This window comes from Oncorhynchus mykiss, chromosome 29 (genome assembly GCF_057628025.1).
Source record: "Oncorhynchus mykiss isolate SJ-2025 chromosome 29, ASM5762802v1, whole genome shotgun sequence".
Lineage (NCBI taxonomy): Eukaryota > Metazoa > Chordata > Actinopteri > Salmoniformes > Salmonidae > Oncorhynchus > Oncorhynchus mykiss.
The window spans coordinates 21,449,038-21,467,653 of record NC_143050.1 but is presented as its reverse complement, the minus strand read 5'-3'; the positions used below and the strand labels follow the sequence as shown (position 1 = coordinate 21,467,653).

The 18,616-nt window shown below is 43.7% G+C and overlaps 1 protein-coding gene and 1 long non-coding RNA gene across 2 annotated transcripts in view; one reads left to right on the top strand and one right to left on the bottom strand.

Moving 5' to 3' along the window:
* Nucleotides 1-3,930: 3,930 nt before the first annotated feature.
* LOC110509886 (guanine nucleotide-binding protein G(z) subunit alpha) overlaps nt 3,931-18,616 on the bottom strand; it is a 51,191-nt gene continuing 36,505 nt past the window's right edge. Inside the window, exons 2-3 of the mRNA XM_036967475.2 lie at nt 16,374-17,815; nt 3,931-5,882 (exon numbers count right to left, since the gene is read on the bottom strand). Coding sequence (XP_036823370.1) covers nt 5,538-5,882; nt 16,374-17,096 — 1,068 coding nt within the window. The 5' untranslated portion in view covers nt 17,097-17,815 and the 3' untranslated portion in view covers nt 3,931-5,537. The remainder of the gene's footprint in view (nt 5,883-16,373; nt 17,816-18,616) is intronic.
* Nucleotides 17,793-18,616, top strand: part of LOC149970387 (uncharacterized) — a 45,681-nt gene continuing 44,857 nt past the window's right edge. Inside the window, exon 1 of the long non-coding RNA XR_016493276.1 lies at nt 17,793-17,904. This is a non-coding gene — a long non-coding RNA (uncharacterized LOC149970387). The remainder of the gene's footprint in view (nt 17,905-18,616) is intronic.

The following is an 18,616-nucleotide window of genomic DNA, read 5'->3' as shown; positions in this document are numbered from 1 at the left end:
GCCAGGAGAACGCTACCTGCCTGAATGCATAATGCCAACTGTAAAGTTTGGTGGAGGAGGAATAATTGTCTGGGGCTGTTTTTCATCGTTCAGGCTAGGCTCCATAGTTCCAGTGAAGGGAAATCTTAAAGCTGCAGCAGCCTCAACACCGTTACTTCAGTGACTCTGTCTAGTTGGTCAGAAAAGTATGGTAAGTTACAGAGTGAGTGTATTTTATAACTGCATAGTTGGTTCCACCACCATCAACAAAACACCAAATTATGTAATTTATTGAGGAAGAATGGTGTCGCCTTCCTCCAAAAGAGTTCAAGACACTTGTAAAATCTATGACAAGGTGCATTGAAGCTGTTCTGGCTCGTGGTGGCCCAACAATACCCTATTAAGACACTTTATGTCCATGTTTTCTTTATTCTGGCAGTTACCTGCATATCTAGTGGAGGAAAGGAAGTCTAAGAAGCGGTAGATCTGTTCTATGTGCGCTATTCCTATGCTTCCCTATCTTAAGTTGTGTTTTTGCATCTTTTACTCTTGTTTTTTTTTACACCAGCTTCAAACAGCTGAATATACACTATTTTTTATTATGTAAAATATATTTCACAGCGGTTTAGACGGTACAATGATTCTCTACACTATACTTGCTTGTTTTGTCACATAAACATTTTGCAAACAGGAAATGGCGGAGCGATCACCTTACTGGGATTTTAGCTTGGACTGTCTGGGAGTGGTCTGAGTGGGGATAGGGAAACTGAAAGTTAGCTGTTATTGACAGAGAGGTTTGGAACTCTTTCTTATTGGTCTATAAACTAATTTACCACATGGTGGTGTCCCCATGGAAGGTCAAAACTTCATCCCACCAAAACAAGCTGACATTTCAGGTAGTCTTTTCAAATAGCTCTTACACTTAAAGGGCATTGATCATAATTTTGACAATTTAACAGTATTATCCCAACCTCATAGTGTGGATATATATGAAACACTTGAAAATGACGTTTTTGACTGCACTGAGGCTACCGATGTTCTCTTCAGAGGTAGACTCGCTCTGGCAGCCAAAATAGCCAAATACTCCATCTTAACGTGAATCGATTCTCAATTGCTATACGGTTCTAGAAACAGCGTCGGGGCTCTGAACAAAAGGACTCCGGGAAGAAGATACTTTCATCAACAAGCGGTAAAGGTAGTTAGCTTCTATGAATGGGCTACCGTGTTCACATTCAGACCGAGCGTCGGGGCTCTTAACAAAAGGCCCCCCGAAGATGCCTTCAATCAGAAGGTGCTAAAGGCAGGTAGCTTCTATGAAGGGGGTATAGGGCTATGTGAAACCAGCTGCTGTCTATTCCATAGAAATCCTGGAAAGTTACAGCAATGAAACTGAAGTATGTGTTTAGTTTATATTCTTTAGTAAGAACAGTGGTCCCACTCTTTCTCCCCTTTCTTCTCTAGTCAGTATGGTTGAACACACAAGCTCTCAAAAGTGTACAGAGAAAAATGAAACTGATTGCCAAGGTCCTCCAAATTACTGCAGATGATACTGTCTGTGTGATGGAAGTGAATAAGACCAATCATTGAAATGATCGATAGCTCTAGAGGCTTAATTCCTCTTTCTCATTAAGAATTGATTGGCTACAGAGAGTCTCTCATCAGCTGGAAAAGTCTCAGGGGGAGACATGTAGAGGCCTCGCTGCTTAAGCACTGTTTGAAGTGGGCAATTATCTGGCTGGTGGGGAGTGGGCAATGTTAGATATATTTATGACATAATATCCCACCTCTGTTTTCAGACAGGTGTCTTCTCAGTATGCTGTGAATCTGTCACTGCTGCTGCAAGTTCCACTCTCACCCACAGGGAGGCAGCATAGGTCCAGATAAAGAGCCATCCATGCATACTGCTGTGTCATGCAAAACAGGTTTGCTTTTTCCCCACATCCTACCTACATAAAACATTATCCCCCTATCTTATAATTATAAAGGATTGTCCAACTGTCAAATAGGTCCCAGGCCTGGTGCCTGAGAGGGAAGTCTTAACCAGATCACCGCCTGCCACCGTGTGCCAACGTTTTGTCAGTGCCAACTAATGTCCTTTTAATGTCCACTAACCAGAATGCATGTGAGTTAATAGCTCCTTCTCACCCAAGGTGTAATTCCATTTCATCCCTGATCAATAGTGATTGACTGTAAAACAGTGTATGAGGCTTAATTGCACCCCTCACCTCCCTCACATTAATCCTATCCTGTTGCAAAGACATTTGGGCCTTTCAGTGACAGAGACAAGACAGACAAATATGACAAATATGACAGCACTTTAGCAGAGGATCATATTACAGTTGTGCTGAATGATGACGTTTGAATAGACATTCACATGTCCTCCCTGACTTTCAGCATGGTATTTGGGCCTGTCCTTGTGTTTGTTTTATCAAATATTGTGTATGTTCAACACCTCTGTTGGCAAAGGGCATCTTCAGTCATCTTCTATTACTAATACACTTGAGAAAATCGACTGGAGTCTTTTGAGGTGTCTGTCATATGCTGCAAATTGCACAAAAATCTATAAAAATCGTATTGTGATCCCACTGAGTTACAGCAAGAAGATACAAAGCAAATAGAAATAAAGCCATTTGCTTTACAAGTGGGCACACAATGCATTTCAACACCAGTAGACAAACTTAAGAGCATTTCTGGTGGAAACACAAAGCATGATCCAGAAACATTGCTCTGGCCCTCAATGTTGTAATTCCTAACAATTTTGTAACTGCAAAACGTGTTTCCATGTATGGCTGCTGCTTGCTTTGTTCCACATTGTTTCCACTTCACCCACCAACAACATTATTAAAAAACATACGGTGTCCACAGCACCTCAGTGGTTATTGCCTCTGCCACGTGATGTCAGATATATTTTCTACTGAAGCTTTTGACATTATAGTTCCATGATGGATGATTGAAAACATTGACGGTTTTAAGTCTGTTTGATCTCCATATGTCTTTAAATTCACCTCCCATCCAGTAATTCAAAAGTATTCTGTCTTCTCTTGCTCAGTTGGTATCACTCCTCATGACAGCCACCAGGTGTGATTTTAGCAGGCCTCTGCTTTCTTTTCACTGGAATTAATTTACATTTTACAACTCAAACGAATGCCCATTGTTACTGTTGCTATTACTCCATAACCACTCACAAAATAGGAGTCTTGGTGGATCTCTCTCTCTCTCTCTCTCTCTCTCTGAGGCTTAGATGTCAACAAGGTTAAAACCCGGTCCAGCTACAGGGTCAGCAGGTCAGGGTTGAGATTGAGTTATCCGGCACGGCTCTGACAGACACTGTCCTTGTTTTTACTCAGTCACGTCGATCATTCCATGCAAGCTAACTTAATGAAGCAATAATGCATAGATTCTGATACATTCTAAATAAGCAGGAGGCTCTGTGGCTGGCCAAACAGTGACCTGTGTAACCATTTGCAGTCGGAAAAGGTCATGCAGGGTTTGTGCTCTAATTAGAGTGGAATGTGTGGTCATCCTAATCGCCTCTGCCACCCTGTCACGTCTCTGCTGCAACACAATTCTCATTACATAAATCAATTTACCAGTAATTGAATTGCCTACTCTAATTGTGTGTCAATTATGTGTCCCTCCCTGGTAGTGCAGCATGGTGGCCCAGAAAAGCACGGGCTCTTTTTATGGTTATTTTGGAGAAAAGAGAGAGAGATGGTTTAGGAACTGCATGTCCCACTCACAAATTGGAAAATATTTTATGGAGGGAAATAGTGGGAGCGTGGTGTGAGATTAGAATTAGTGGCATAAGTGCCTCATCAGCCACAGTGTCTGGAATGCTATTTGTGGAAACTTTTCTCATGCAGATCTGAAACATAGCAGCATGTATTTCCCTGTATACCCCTACCCTACCCATGACCACCACCCAAAAACACATTCTTAGCACAACCAGGATTTGCATAATTCATTTTATTTGTTATTTTTTATAGTTCTTCTAAATTGGCTGTTTTTTGTTGAACTGGACATCCTGTAAAGTCAAGCCTGAAGCCCTTAGCTGAGTTTGCACATCATCCTATTTGCTGAAAAGTTGAGGGTTGGAGGAGAGTAGAGCGGGGGCTTTCATCCCTCTCTCTCTCTCTCTCACGTTCTCTTTCACTCTAACTCAACCTTTTATTGATCATTTGTTTTAACAGTGAACCTTACAGCATATTTACACATCAAACCCACTGTATAACCACGTCCACATAGACAATGCAAGGAGGGTTAAACTGAAACGTTTTTTTTTTTTTTTGTCATTCATATTTTTTGCAGTCTTAACTTTTCTCCTTTAATCCTCCCTCCATCCACAGTATGTTCTCATGCTGGGTTTGTAATGAGCTTGTCATTGATGTCATCACCATCATCATCATCTCCATTTATAGAACTCTTTTCAATATATTCCTCTTAGACAACAGCTGTACAATCGTACACAGTGTTTGACTTTTATATATATTTTGGGGGAATATATTAGTTAAACCTAAAATAAAAGTAATCATATCGGAAGAAAAATGTATCAATATCCCAAAGTAACAAAATCATGCATGTTTTACGGTTTCTGTCAATAAAAACCCAAAAGATAATATTATTGATGGGATCTGTTTTTATTTACACTAAAATTGGCACTGTTTTTTTAAAGTCTTTGTTGCAGGAAACTGGAATGATCTTAGAGAACACTCGATGACTCTATGGCGTGAAACACTCTCCTGGTAAGTCAGAGAGACCTGCTCTAAAAGGCAGGTTTTGACAAATGAAGAAAGACCAACAGAATAACCACGAAGAGCCATTCAGCCCTCAAAAAATGAGATCCAATGTGTGTAGATAAATACCCTTTACTTCAGCTTCAGACTGTGGAAGTTTTCTCCTATGGACGGAAACCCTGTGATATACAGTAAGTCATGTCCTCGTACGATATTCCCAGGACATCTGTGACTCATCATCTCCCTATACCTTGCCAGGTGAACCCACCTTTTAAGGGGGAAAAATCCAAAGGAAATTATTGATTTTCAAAATTCTTCTCGCAAAGCAGCATTCAATGACTCAGGTAAATCAAACAACCTAAAAAGACAAATGTAACTTTGAAACTGACAGTAAAGAACTCGGACTGCTCAATCCCAAGTTTGGCAGGCAGAGAGTAGGTGACACGGTCTTCAGTTTCCAGTGTTTCCATGTCAAACAAATGCTTGACAGTTGATCCCAAGTCCTTGTGTGTGAGCAAAAATAAGGATGTGTGTGTACATGTGTGTTTGTGTGTCTCTACATACTTATATATTCAGTGCAAACACATTTATGCTGACCTTGGGTGAATCCCATCTTGACCTTTGACCCTCAACTCTAACATTTCAAGCAGGTTGGTTGAAACTATAGCCTGTCCCTGACAATCCCCAACCCCCTTGCAGGTTTTTTCTTTCTTTCACTTCCTCAAAGAGACGGACAGACAGGCAGACCTTGTGTGTACCGTGCCTGGTAGCAAGCGGGCCTACTGCTGCCAAGCAGCCCGCTCTCCCCCCACCCTATCCCCAGTCCTAGCACAGCCCAATGTACTTGAGATTGTTCTGGATGATCACATCTGTGACTGCATCGAACACAAACTGGATGTTGCTGGTGTCTGTGGCACAGGTGAAGTGCGAGTAGATCTCCTTGGTCTCCTTGTTGCGGTTGAGGTCCTCAAACTGGCGCTGCACGTAGACCGCTGCTTCCTCGTAGGTGTTCTGACCTCTGTAGTCGGCGAAGCACACGGTCAAAGGGATGCGCTTGATCTTCTCGGCCAACAGGTCCTTCTTGTTGAGGAAGAGGATGAGTGAGGTGTTGGTGAACCAGTTGTTGTTGCAGATGGAGTCAAACAGACGCAGGCTCTCTGCCATACGACTCTATAGAGAGGAGGGAGGGAGAGAGGGAGAAGAGTCAATAATGAGAATTTTCGTTTGCATACTGACATGAGACACAGCCTATTGATATGTGGGAGAATGGCTGTTCAACAAACAATGAACCAGCTATCTCACAGGATCCTTTGAATGCTATTTTACATACAGGCTGTTTGTAGCCTTGATTGTGTTAAATTAATTGGAGTGGATTTAATCTATCATTTTTATTGGTTGTGAATATGATTTGCTTCAACTGTTATATCTGCCAAAAAAATGTATACAAAGTTGCCAATAACTCATTGAAAATGAGAACAGGCTTTGAACCTATAGTGTAGATAAAAAAATATTTGTGGCTGTTGCTCTGCACGTCACAGATTTCCACTCGAGCAGCCAAAGGTGTGGCTTCTATGTTGTCTAAACATGTGCTGATGACTCGGTCAGACAAAGACCTGCACTTAAACTCTCATCCTGCAGGAAAACAGAGCACATGTCTCCTCTCTGTCACTAACCTTAGCATGAGTAGAGAAATGTTACGGCCCACATAAACACTAACTGAGTTACTGGAACTATGCACAGTAAAATAACACATCAAAGACTTGTTTTTTAGGTCAGGTGAGTATGAAATGTATCACAAATCAAAGGTATTACGTTTCATGGAATCTCCACCGTGTGTTACTCTGAACTTAACCATGTACAGGAACAATTGCCAGTGTGAACAGTTGGACTAAGCGACAGAATAGACTTGATAGGTTGAGTACATCTCTTAAGCCCAACATATACTCAGCAATGACATATTTACGCAACCCTTCAGCTTTAGTCATGGAAGCATAAGCATAGCCTGCCTGACGTTGGCTTTGCCCAAAACACAACTTCACTGTATCTTCTCTTTCTATGATTGCTAGACTGTATTTTTGGTCTCATTTTAAATTACGCAATATGCGTATCTTGTGGTTCTTAGTTTTTTTTAACCACCAGACTAAGACCCATTTGTTTTGTGCTGCCTCAGAGATGTCAGCTGTGCGTTATCTAAACCCCTAGGATAAGTTGTATTTTTCTTCTAAAAATGTTTTCCAAATTCCTGAAACGGAGCCAGTTCTGTTACCAACATTTTTTAACTTTTGGTGAATGTTTGTGTTTCAAACCTCTAAAACCCATTAAATGTACAAACAAAGAGAACAGCTCCCTAAAATACTGGCATACTGAAAAATATTTGCACATATTACTGGGTAGTGTAGTTGTTATAGAAGTATAACAAGGAAACAGTTGCTGATCATGCTGGGCAGTTGGTGAAGCCAAATGTGAAAATATGAACAATCTGACTGACATCATCAGTACAGATGCAGCAAGTAGAGCACGGTAATGGATTATGCTTTTCCAAAGATGTACAATATCTATGTGACTAACAAAAACCTTAGGCTTGATAGAGCTGATATTACATTAAAGCTCCCCAATGATTAACAGTAGACAGACGTACTGCAAGAATGTGCCTTTATCTGAGAGAGAGAGAGAGAGAGAGAGAGAGAGAGAAATATGGATGGGGCTGGAGAGTCTGCAGGCATGTGGTGTGTATCCAGTAGCTTGTGACTGAAGGAGGAGCCCATTTCGAAGACTGGGCTGCTGTTTAAAAGGTTACACAAAATATCATGGTGCTCTGAGCAAATCACAAGATCAAGAAAGAGAGAGAGAGATATGTGTGCAATGTTAAACCAGGGACTAGGCAAATAAATTCAGATGCCTTTATACTATAAATTCTATGAACCAATCATCAATATACGGACTTGTTATGGATCTGAAGCAGCTCTTGGTGGAGCTTAGAGATTCTCCAAACAGGAACCGGTGCAGTGGCGTGAAACGCAGGCTCTTTTCTCTGGTATAAGTAGGCATCCTTGGTGTCCACATCACCAACAAACTATCTGGTCCAAACACACCAAGAAAGTTGTGAGGAGGGCACGACAACAACTTTTCCCCCTCAGGAGACTGAAAAGATTTGGCATGGGTCCCCAGATCCTCAAAAAGTTATACAGCTGCACCATCGAGAGCATCCTGGCCGGTTGCATCACCACCTGGTATGGCAACTGCTCGGCATCAGAACGTAAGCCGCAACAGAGGGTAGTGTGTACGGCCCAGTATATCACTGGGGCCAAGCTTCCTGCCATCCAGGACCTATATACCAGGCAGTGTCAGAGGAAGGCCCAAAACATGGTCAAAGACTCCAGTCACCCGTCATAGACTGTTCTCTCTGCTACCACACGGCAAGCGGTACTGGAGCACCAAGACTAGGTCCAAAAGGCTCCTTAATAGCTTCTACCCCCAAGCCATAAGACTGCTGAACAATTAATCAAATGGCCACCCGGACTATTTGCATTGAACCCCCCCCCCCCCCCCCCCCCCCTTGTTTTTACACTGCTGCTACTCTCTGTTTATTATCTATGCATAGTCACTTTACCCCTACCTGTACAAATTACCTCAACTAACCTGTACCCCCGTACATTGACTCAGTATCCCCTGTATATAGCCTCATTTTTACTTTAGCTTATAGTAAATGTTTTCTTATCTCTATTTTCTTAAAACTGCATTGTTGGTTAATTAAGGGCTTGTAAGTAAGCATTTCACGGTAAAGTCCACACCTATTGTATTCGGCGCATGTGACAAATACAATGTAATTTGATAATAGGGACTGAGCTCAGGGCCCTAAGCAGTGTACACTAAATAAGGTCAGAGCCAGTGGCTCCTGCCCTCCACATGTTCTCAGAGGTTCTACGCCAGAGCCCTGCTGCGTGGAGAGGAAGGCAGAAGCCCACTCACTGTGCTTTGGGATCCTCTATACTCCGTACCTGCCGACTCCATCATAGTAAGAGTTACAGCTTCTCTGAGGGAGAGTGGCAAGGAGGGAAAGGGGAGTGGGTACCAGGGTAGCAGCACACAGCATGAAGCTCCCCTCTCCCATAGACTCTACACACACCATCACCCTCCCTCTCCATGGCCTCCTGGCAGTGCCCCTTCTCCCTAAGCACTCTAGACACACAAGCCTACGCTTAAGTATTAATGAGGAGGTTCAACCCTGTGTTAATGCTTTGTTTCCAGTAAATATATATCCTGGAGTGAGTGAAGAGCCACCCCTCCATAATTCAATTCATTAAGGTTCGCTTCATATGGCACTACCATATAATTGGCAGAGCCTCAAAGAAAAGGGCTCTCTATACACATACACTCTCTCTCTTGTCTCAGTTCTCTCTCCTCTCGCTGGCTGTACACTGTGCTGCTGTTCTTTGCAACATCCAATCAAAAGCTCTGGGTTCTAAATGTGCATTTAATTCCAGGATAATTTGAATTCAAGAAGGTTCCACAAGTAATTTTTATGTTTCAATGTTTTACCGTCATTGATGTCCCCCATACATTCTCCATACCGTAATAATTATGATTTATAATGTATACATTCATCAAGGACTCTAAAGTCTAACTCACATGACTACTACTGCTTGCTAGACACCCCTATTATTTACAGGCAAAAGTGTTGGGTTACAACACAGTGCACTTTGCTGTGTGTTGGTTAACATAACATGTCGAACTCATTCCAAGTAGGGGAGAGTGTCTGCGGGTTTCACTCCTCCCTTGTACTTAATTGATTAATTAAGGTCACTGATTAGTAAGATACTCCCCTCAACTAGTTGCCTAGGTCTTAATTGAAAGGGAAAAAACTACAACCCACAGCCACTAGGCCCTCCATGGAATGAGTTTGACACTCCTGGTATACATGCATGGTTGGGAGAAAACATGGTGGCTTTGTAGAAATGCTCTATGTGGATTAGGAGAGGCAAGGACTAACTGAGTTTGAGATCGTATATTATGTTTAAATATTGACTACATTATTTTGCATAGTCGGTGAGTGTTTCAAGAGCTAAGCCAAGAGTGGAATGCCTGGCAAAAGTATTCATCCCCCGTGGTGTTTTTCCTATTTTGTTGCATTACAACCTATAATATAAATGTATTTGTATTTGTATTTCATGTAATGGACATACACAAAATAGTCCAAATTTGGTGAAGTGAAATGAAAAAAAATATATATAGATTTAATAAAAAAATGGAAAAGTGGTGTGTGCATATGTATTCACCCCCTTGCTATGAAGCACCTAAATAAGATCTGGTGCAACCAATTACCTTCAGAAGTCACATAATTAGTTAAATAAAGTCCACCTGTGTGCAATCTACTGTAAGTGTCACATGATCTCAGAATATATACACCTGTTCTGAAAGACCCCAGAGTCTGCAACACCACTAAGCAAGGGGCACCACCAAGCAAGTGGCACCATGAAGACCAAGGAGCCCTCCAAACAGGTCAGGGACAAAGTTGTGGAGAAGTACAGATCAGGGTTGGATTAAACATTTTGAACATCCCACAGAGCACCATTAAATCCATTATTAAAAAATGGAAAGAATATGGCACCACAACAAACCTGCCAAGAGAGGGCCACCCACCAAAACTCACGGACCAGGCAAGAAGGGGATTAATCAGAGAGACAACAAAGAGACCAAAGATAACCCTGAAGGAGCTGCAAAGCACCACAGCGGAGATTGGAGTATCTGTCCATAGGACCACTAAAGCCGTACACTCCACAGAGCTGGACTTTACGGAAGAGTGGCCAGAAAAAACCCATTGCTTAAAGAAAAAAATAAGCAAACACGTTTAGTGTTCGCCAAAAGGCTTGTGAGAGACTCCCCAAACATATGGAAGAAGGTACTCTGGTCAGATGAGACAAAATTGAGCTGTATTACCATCAAGGAAAACGCTATGTCTGGCGCAAACCCAACACCACTCATCACCTCGAGAACACCATCCCCACAGTGAAGCATGGTGATGGGGACTGGGAGACTGGTCAGAATTGAAGGAATGATGGATGGTGCTAAATACAGATAAATTCTTGAGGGAAACCTGTTTCAGTCTTCCAGAGATTTGAGACTAGGACGGAGATTCACCTTCCAGCAGGACAATGACCCTAAGCATACTGCTAAAGCAACACTTGAGTGGTTTAAGGGGAAACATTTAAATGGCTTAGAATGGCCTAGTCAAAGCCCACACCTCAATGCAATTGAGAATCTGTGGTATGACTTAAAGATTGCTGTACACCAGTGGAACCCATCCAATTTGAAGGAGCTGGAGCAGTTTTGCCTTGAAGAATGGGCAAAAATCCCAGTGGCTAGATGTGCCAAGCTTATAGAGACATACCCCAATAGACTTGCAGCTGCCGTTTCTGCAAAAGGTGGCTCTACAAAGTATTGACTTTGGGGGGTGAATAGTTATGCACGCTCAAGTTCTGTTTTTTGTCTTGTTTCTTGTTTGTTTCACAATAAAAACTATTTTGCATCTTCAAAGTGGTAGGCATGTTTTGTAAATCAAATGATTCAAACCCCCCCAAAAAATATATTTTAATTTCTGGTTGTAAGGCAACATAATAGGTAAAATGCCAAGGAGGGTGAATAATTTCGCTAGCCACTGTATGTCCCTCAAACTCAACTCTGGACCTTGAAGCCTATTCCAGTTCATTGTTCCTGTCACGATCGCTGTCATCGTGAAAATGACCAGACCAAGGTGCAGCATGGTGAGCATACATTTCTTTTATTTGATAAATGTCGCCAACAAAACAAAGAACAAGGAAACGACCGTGAAGCTTGCTTAGAATATAATGCCACTAACAAATACAACTACCCACAAATACAAAAGGAAAAAAGGCTGCCTAAGTATGATTCCCAATCAGAGACAACGATAGACAGCTGTCCCTGATTGAGAACCATACCCGGCCAAAACATAGAAACAAAGAACAGAGTTTCCCAGCCGAGTTACACCCTGACCAACCAAACATAAAGAATAAAAAGATCTCTACGGTCAGAGCGTGACAGTTCCCCTCTAATCAGGGACTGATTTAGACCTGGGACACAAGGTGGGTGCAATATCAGGTAGAACTAAAAACAAGCAGGCTCCAGATCTCATAGGGTAAGAGTTGAATACCCCTGCTCTATGTCATCCTATCTGCTGTGAAACCCAGTTTCCAATTAGACATAATTCCCTAATCATTAATATAAAATTGTATTACCTTAACTCGTTTAATTAGGACTTTCATATTAACTTGTTAAATTGAAGCGTGAGAAAGTACGCCTACGCTCCTTAGGAGATGTTAAACCTGTTGATAAGTGTGGTCCTATTCTGGATCCTCTCTGGAGTCACTGGACACTTTAATTTAACATCTCTACTATGTCTATGGGGCTTAGAGTGCAATCACAGATCACTGTAACAGCTCTTTGAAATGTATGTCCACTGTACAACACTCCAACCAACAAGCCCTTGTACTTTGTTCTCACCTCACATACACCCAGTATGCTACCCAGTTGTTGTGCACTCCCTACCGCATACAAACATTCATTTACTTACAGTACACGCACCCATGCAGGCAGAACACACACGCGGAAGTGCACGCACGTGCACACACACCTCATATCTATTCTCTCCAGTGCTGCTGTGTGTTGTACATTCCTCCTCCCCCTCCCCTAGTCACAGCTCACTGTCAACAGCCCAGGATTAGGAGCGTTTGACTGGTCTGTTGCTAGGCAACTGAAGCCATGGCAACCAATTCATTATGAAGACAGAGATGGGACAGGGTAAATGCATCAGGGAATATGGGCTGGTGGGTCTAACATCCCTGTGTAGCATGCCCTACCAGTGATTCAGCACTACACTACATGTGATGGAATAAGAGAGAGTCGAGATCTAATTCCTAATTCTATGGTTACAGTACTCATGATTCTGCCCATTCATATCCTCTTTGCAGTCATTCAGCCTTGTATTACATGTTAGCATATCATAGTCAAAGGTCATCATGTGTTCCCCAGCCTCCTGTATTCAAACTCTTCCTTGAAATTACCTCTGGACCTGTCCTGTCCTTTCGCTACAGATCTAATCTACAGGCAGACACACACCCTACCCACTCTCTCTTATCTTCTCTCCCCTTCTCACCTCTCCCCTAGATCAAGCACTTGGCAAGCACTATAAGTCATTACAGCTCACAGAAACCAATATTCCAAAGCTGAACAATTAGCTATGCTATTGTTACATCAATTTGTTCATCATTTGTTCTTGTCTGTCAATGGCTGAGAAACATCACATGAGCTATCTAATCCAATCAGGTGCCTTGGCAAAAAAAGAATAATAATAAATTGGACATTCAACATCAGCCGATTGCGCAAAGGATGTTGGCAATTTAAGGTAACCATTGCAACTGGGTCCATTTTGTTAAAGGGCATGGCTGAATGATGACTGTGGTTAGTGAGTTGAGTAGGTTATACTATAGAGCCATTCCCATTCCATTACTCAAGTAATTGTAGATCCAGCACTTTTTCTCTGTGGAGAAACCTCAGCTCCCAGTCACTCTTCTCCCAGTTCTGCTATGGCTCTCTAGGAAGCTTTATCATTTGTTTCCTGCTCTCTCCCTATCTCTAACCTAAAGACTCCTCTATCCTTAGCTGTCCCATACAAATACACTGACAAAAACTGTGGCATCCGTAAACTGCCTAGAGATAATGCCAGGGGTTCCTTCTTGTCTCACAGTGACTCAAAGAAAGATTTCTGCACCGATACACACAACAACAAAAAATACCTCAAAATATATTCCTGTTTAAGACCGAGTCATTTTGTCCTTCGTGAGAGGGGGGAGAGAGAGATTGCTATTTGAGAATGAGCGGCGTCAACTCCCTCAGAGGAGGTATGGGGGATCTCAGGGAGGTAGCCACTGAGAATCTGGGCCAGCCCTAATGCTGTCTCTCTCCATGACTCCCTCCCTGACTCTCTTCCTCTCTGACTTCCTAACTGTCTCAGAATCCCTCCATGTCTCCCTGCTTGCCTCCCTGCCAATCCCTGCCTCTTCAGACGCATTCTAATCTGGCGCCAAAGGTTTATGAGACACATTGGGACATAATGTTACCCAGGGATTCTGTGTCCATTGTGTGTGAGGATTTGAAGTTACGGTTTCAAGATACAATACATGACCAGAAGTATGTGGACACCTGCTCGTCGAACATCTCATTCAAAAATCATGGCCATTAATATGGAGTTGGTCCCCCCTTTGCTGCTATAACAACCTCCACTCCTCTGGGAAAGTTTCCACTAGATGTTGGAACATTGCTGAGGGGACTTGCTTCCAATCACCCACAAAAGTATTAGTGAGATGGACACTGATGTTGGGAGATTAGGCCTGGCTCACAGTCAGCGTTCCAATTCATCCCAAAGGTGTTCGATGGGGTTGAGGTCAGAGCTCTGTGCAGGCCGTTCAAGTTCTTCCACACCAATCTCGACAAACTATTTCTGTATGGACCTCACTTTGTGCATGGGGGCATTGTAATGCTGAAACAGAAAAGGGCCTTCCCCAAACTGTTGCCACAAAGATGGAAGCACAGAATTGTCTACAATAATAGCCATAATTCCTCCTCCACCAAACTTGACAGTTGGCACTATGGATTCGGGCAGGTAGCATTCTCCTGGCATCCGCCAAACCCAGATTAGTCCGTGGGACTGCCAGATGGTGAAGTGTGATTTATCACTCCAAAGAACGCGTTTCCACTGCTCCAGAGTCCAATGGCCGCAAGCTTTACACCCCTCCAGCCAACGCTTGGCATTGCACATGGTGATCTTAGGCTTGTGTGTGGCTGTCGGCCATGGAAACCCATTTCATTAAGCGCCCAACGAACAGTTATTGTAATGCTGATGTTGCTTCCGATGGCAGTTTGGAACTTGGTAGTGAGTGTTGCAACCGAGGACAGCTCTATGTGCTTCAGCTTTCGACAGTCCCATTCTGTGAGCTTGTGTGGCCTACCACAAAGTAGCATCCTATGATGGTGCCATGTTGAAAGTCACTGAGCTCTTCAGTAAGGCCATTCTACTGCCAATGTTTGTCTATGGAGCTGAAATAGCCAAATTCACTAATTTGAAGGGGTGTTCACCTACTTTTGGCCATGTAGTATATCAACAGAAAAACATGCGTCAGAGTCAGACACCACTACTGCTGGAGCTGTTTTCGTCATTTCAAACATCGTACATCATATGACGTGCTTGAAGGCTTGAAATACACCAGAACTTGGTTTGTACTAGAACAAAATGGTTCTCTGAACACAACACGTCATATGATGTTGATTGGAATAACTAACCACTGTGCAGGCCTATCAACATTCCATAGTATCTAATTAACAATTAAAATAGTATTCATGTTATTCATGCTCATCTCTCAAACCTTGAAAACACATTGGGTTGAAAAAGCCTGTGGCAATAAAGGGGAAAGCTGTGTAAACTGTTCCAACAGACACTTTACTGATAAGGTCCCAAATCAGCTGTGGCTGCCAACCACACCCAGAGTACATAAATAATGTCCACTGGCTGAGTTCTCAAAGACAGGGGAGGAGAGCAGTCGGGGCTCTGAATTCTTAACAATCCCTTTTTTCCTTCTCCATTCCTGACTTCCTCTCCTTCTTTCTCTTCATTTCCCCCCCGTTTCATCCAGGAAGTCAATTGTTCCTGCACCTGCGACATCCCACTGCTGAACAGTGCCCTCGAAAGCTGCTAATTCTCACAGGTACACCCTCACACCTTACACTGTGAACTCAATTAACACCTAACTGCATTTTCCTCTGAAGAATGTATTTATAACTCGCTAAAACTAATTGATTTCATGTACTAACTCAGCCAGGACCTAGTACATCTTGTCTTATTTATGTTACACGTGAATTATCAGGCCACAGTTGCCACAGGAAGGTAGAGAATAGCTAAAGGTTACAAACAAGAACACAATGCACGTTGTTATATGTTACAGCAGCAACTTTCCCTCCCTTTCTCTAACAGCTAAGATCCAAACCTCTCCGTAACTAACATGTTTTCCGGGAAATATATTGTGGATAAGGAGAATCTAGACCATGACAGAAGCATTCTATATTGTTTTATGAGAAGTAGCATTCAGGGGAATGCAGAAGGTTGTATAGAAGTAGTAATGAAGCAGCAGAAATAACATGAGACTCATGTGCTGTTGCATGTGTTATCTGCTCTCAATGCTTCTCGCAACAGTTAGCTCTCTATCTATGAATAAAGTCTTCCCTTTTCATGCTTTCACTGGGTAAAGATATCATATCTACACAGAATGTCAGATACATGTTCCTCTTTGAATCGTTAGATAGGGGTTGTTTTGATCATTTACCTCCAACATTCTGAGGACACATGCAAGAGGTCAACTTGGGCCTCTGCCATTTTTAATCATATTATGATGTATAGTATATTCAATTCTGCAAAAATAAGTAGTGTGGTAAGAATTGACCTTAAATGTAATCCACCCTGAGAAGTGTGAAGAGGAGAACACCACAGTGTCATAGATAACAGCACACCCCAAGGGTGTGATGACAGAGTGTGGACAGGAACTGACTGGTTGTGTAATGGCTAATGTTGCGTGTGTTGCCCATAGCTTCCCTTACCGTCTGGTTGTCTTCATAGAGCTTGAGGTCATAGCCGCTTAGCTCCACACAGAAAATGATGGCGGTCACGCCCTCGAAGCAGTGGATCCACTTCTTCCTCTCTGAGCGCTGCCCCCCCACGTCTACCATCTTGAAGGTGAGCTCCTTGAAGGTGAACTTGTTCTCCACAATGCCCGTGGTCATGTCGCGGGAGCGCAGGATGTCCTCCACGGTGGGGATGAACTCGTTGGAGGAGATGCGGTCCAGGTCGTTCAGATAGTAGGCAGTGTTATCCTCCAGGTGGTACTCGTTGGAGCGGCAGAAGCACTCCTGCACCCCTGAGTCATCCCACAGGCGCTTCATTACACCATGCAGCTCCGCTGTGATCTCCCCTTTGCTCTCGGCCGGCCCGGTCAGGGCGAAGAGCTGCACGGCGTCGTAGGCGCGGTCAGGGTTGTGGAAGTCGATCTTGAGCGTGGCGAGAGCGCGGATGATGCGTGTGAGCGAGTCAATAGCGTTGTAGAGGATGAGGGGCTTGTACTCCTTGCAGGCGTCCAGATTGAAGCCTCCACTGTGGATGATCTTCATCTGCTTGACGATGGTGCTCTTGCCAGAGTTGCTGGTGCCCAGCAGAAGGAGCTTGATCTCACGCCGCTGCCGCTGGCTCTCCGAGCGCAGGTGGCGGTCGATCCGCCGGGAGCGCCGGGCCGCCTCCTTCTCCTCTGAACTCTGCCGGCAACCCATGGTCGTCTGCCACGCGGTGAACACTGAGGAAAACGTGGTGATCGCAGAAGAGAACGTGCCGGGTGGCAAAAATGGCGTGTTTGGGATCAAACCGAAATAATCCGAAATATCAAAAAGAGCAGAGATGAGAGACTAGGCAAAAGAAAAAAGGAATGTATGTCAGAGCAGGGATTGGATTATGTTTGAATCCTTAATGCTGCAGGGGCTTGATGGGAAGAGAGAGAGACACTTTTCTTCAAACCTGCCACTCAGAGCACACAGAGAGAAATGAGAACCACAGAGCAGGAATGACTAAGGAGTATTTTATTATCCTCGTGGTCTAGGGTATGTCCGTTGGTCTTCTGTGGGTTTATCCCAGGCTTTGTGACTAGCGTTGCAGTAGAGCTCACCAGGACATGTTGGGAGGCCCACACAGAGCCTGGAGCTGGGGCTGGACTACCTGATGCCACGGGGGCTGGGGGTCATATCAGGGGTTACCCCCCTTAGGAAGCTTGCGGAGCAGGAAGGGGGAGGGAGGTGTTAGTAGAGACAGTGTTCAGAGATGATGTGTAGGTGTAGCAAAACCCCCTCGCTCTCCTCCCTCATGGCTCTCACGTCGCCATTCCCTATCTTTGTGACTGCAGTCATCCACGTCAGTCCTTCCCGCGTTGTCTGCCTCCTTCTCTCTGGGCTATATTCTGCTCTGTTTCCTCGTCTCAGGCAAATGAAAGCCCCCGTTCCTGCCAACAAAAGAAGAAGAGGAGAGACATGAGCAATGAGCACAGAGTCATGATGAATTAGAGCATAGGAGCCCGAGAGGAACAAAGAGGTGAGCTGCTTCATAAACGTCTCAACACAAACACACAAAATACAAATACTCAAATGCACACTCATAAACATGTATACAGTGAAACACAAAATATTGTACCCCCAAAGCTGACCATGTGTGTCCGCTAAAAGGCATTTGAGGACACAGCTCACGTTCTCTTGGTCAAAGCCCTGACCTGTATCTCGGCTCCCCAGCTGTGTTGCCATAGTGTCCCTCTCTGTGCTCATTTCCTCTTTACTGTTTGTTTCTAACAGGAGTTTCTCACCATCTATCTCCCCATGCAGCCCTGTGTTACCATAGAGCCATTCAGAGCTGAGTCACACACAACCACACACATGTACACACATACATTACACACACGTGCATCCACACACACTCATTCACACACACAAAAGCAAACACAAAAAGGTTTCCAGGGTGTGAAACGGTAACAGATCAAGATTAATGTCTCTCCCCCTATCCACTCTCATCTCACTCCCTTCTCCCCTGGCCTCTCACTCCCTTCTCCCCTGGCCTCTCTCCTACCTTCTCCCTTGGCTTCTCTCCTACCTTCTCCCTTGGCCTCTCCCCTCCCCTCCCTTCTCCCCTGGCCTCTCCTGTCTCCCTTGTTAAACTGATATAAGGGGTACTGTTTATTTACTATGACAGTGGAAAATAACTGCCTCAAGTCGACAGGTGCCCCTCACTATTTAATTCCACTGCAAAGCATAAT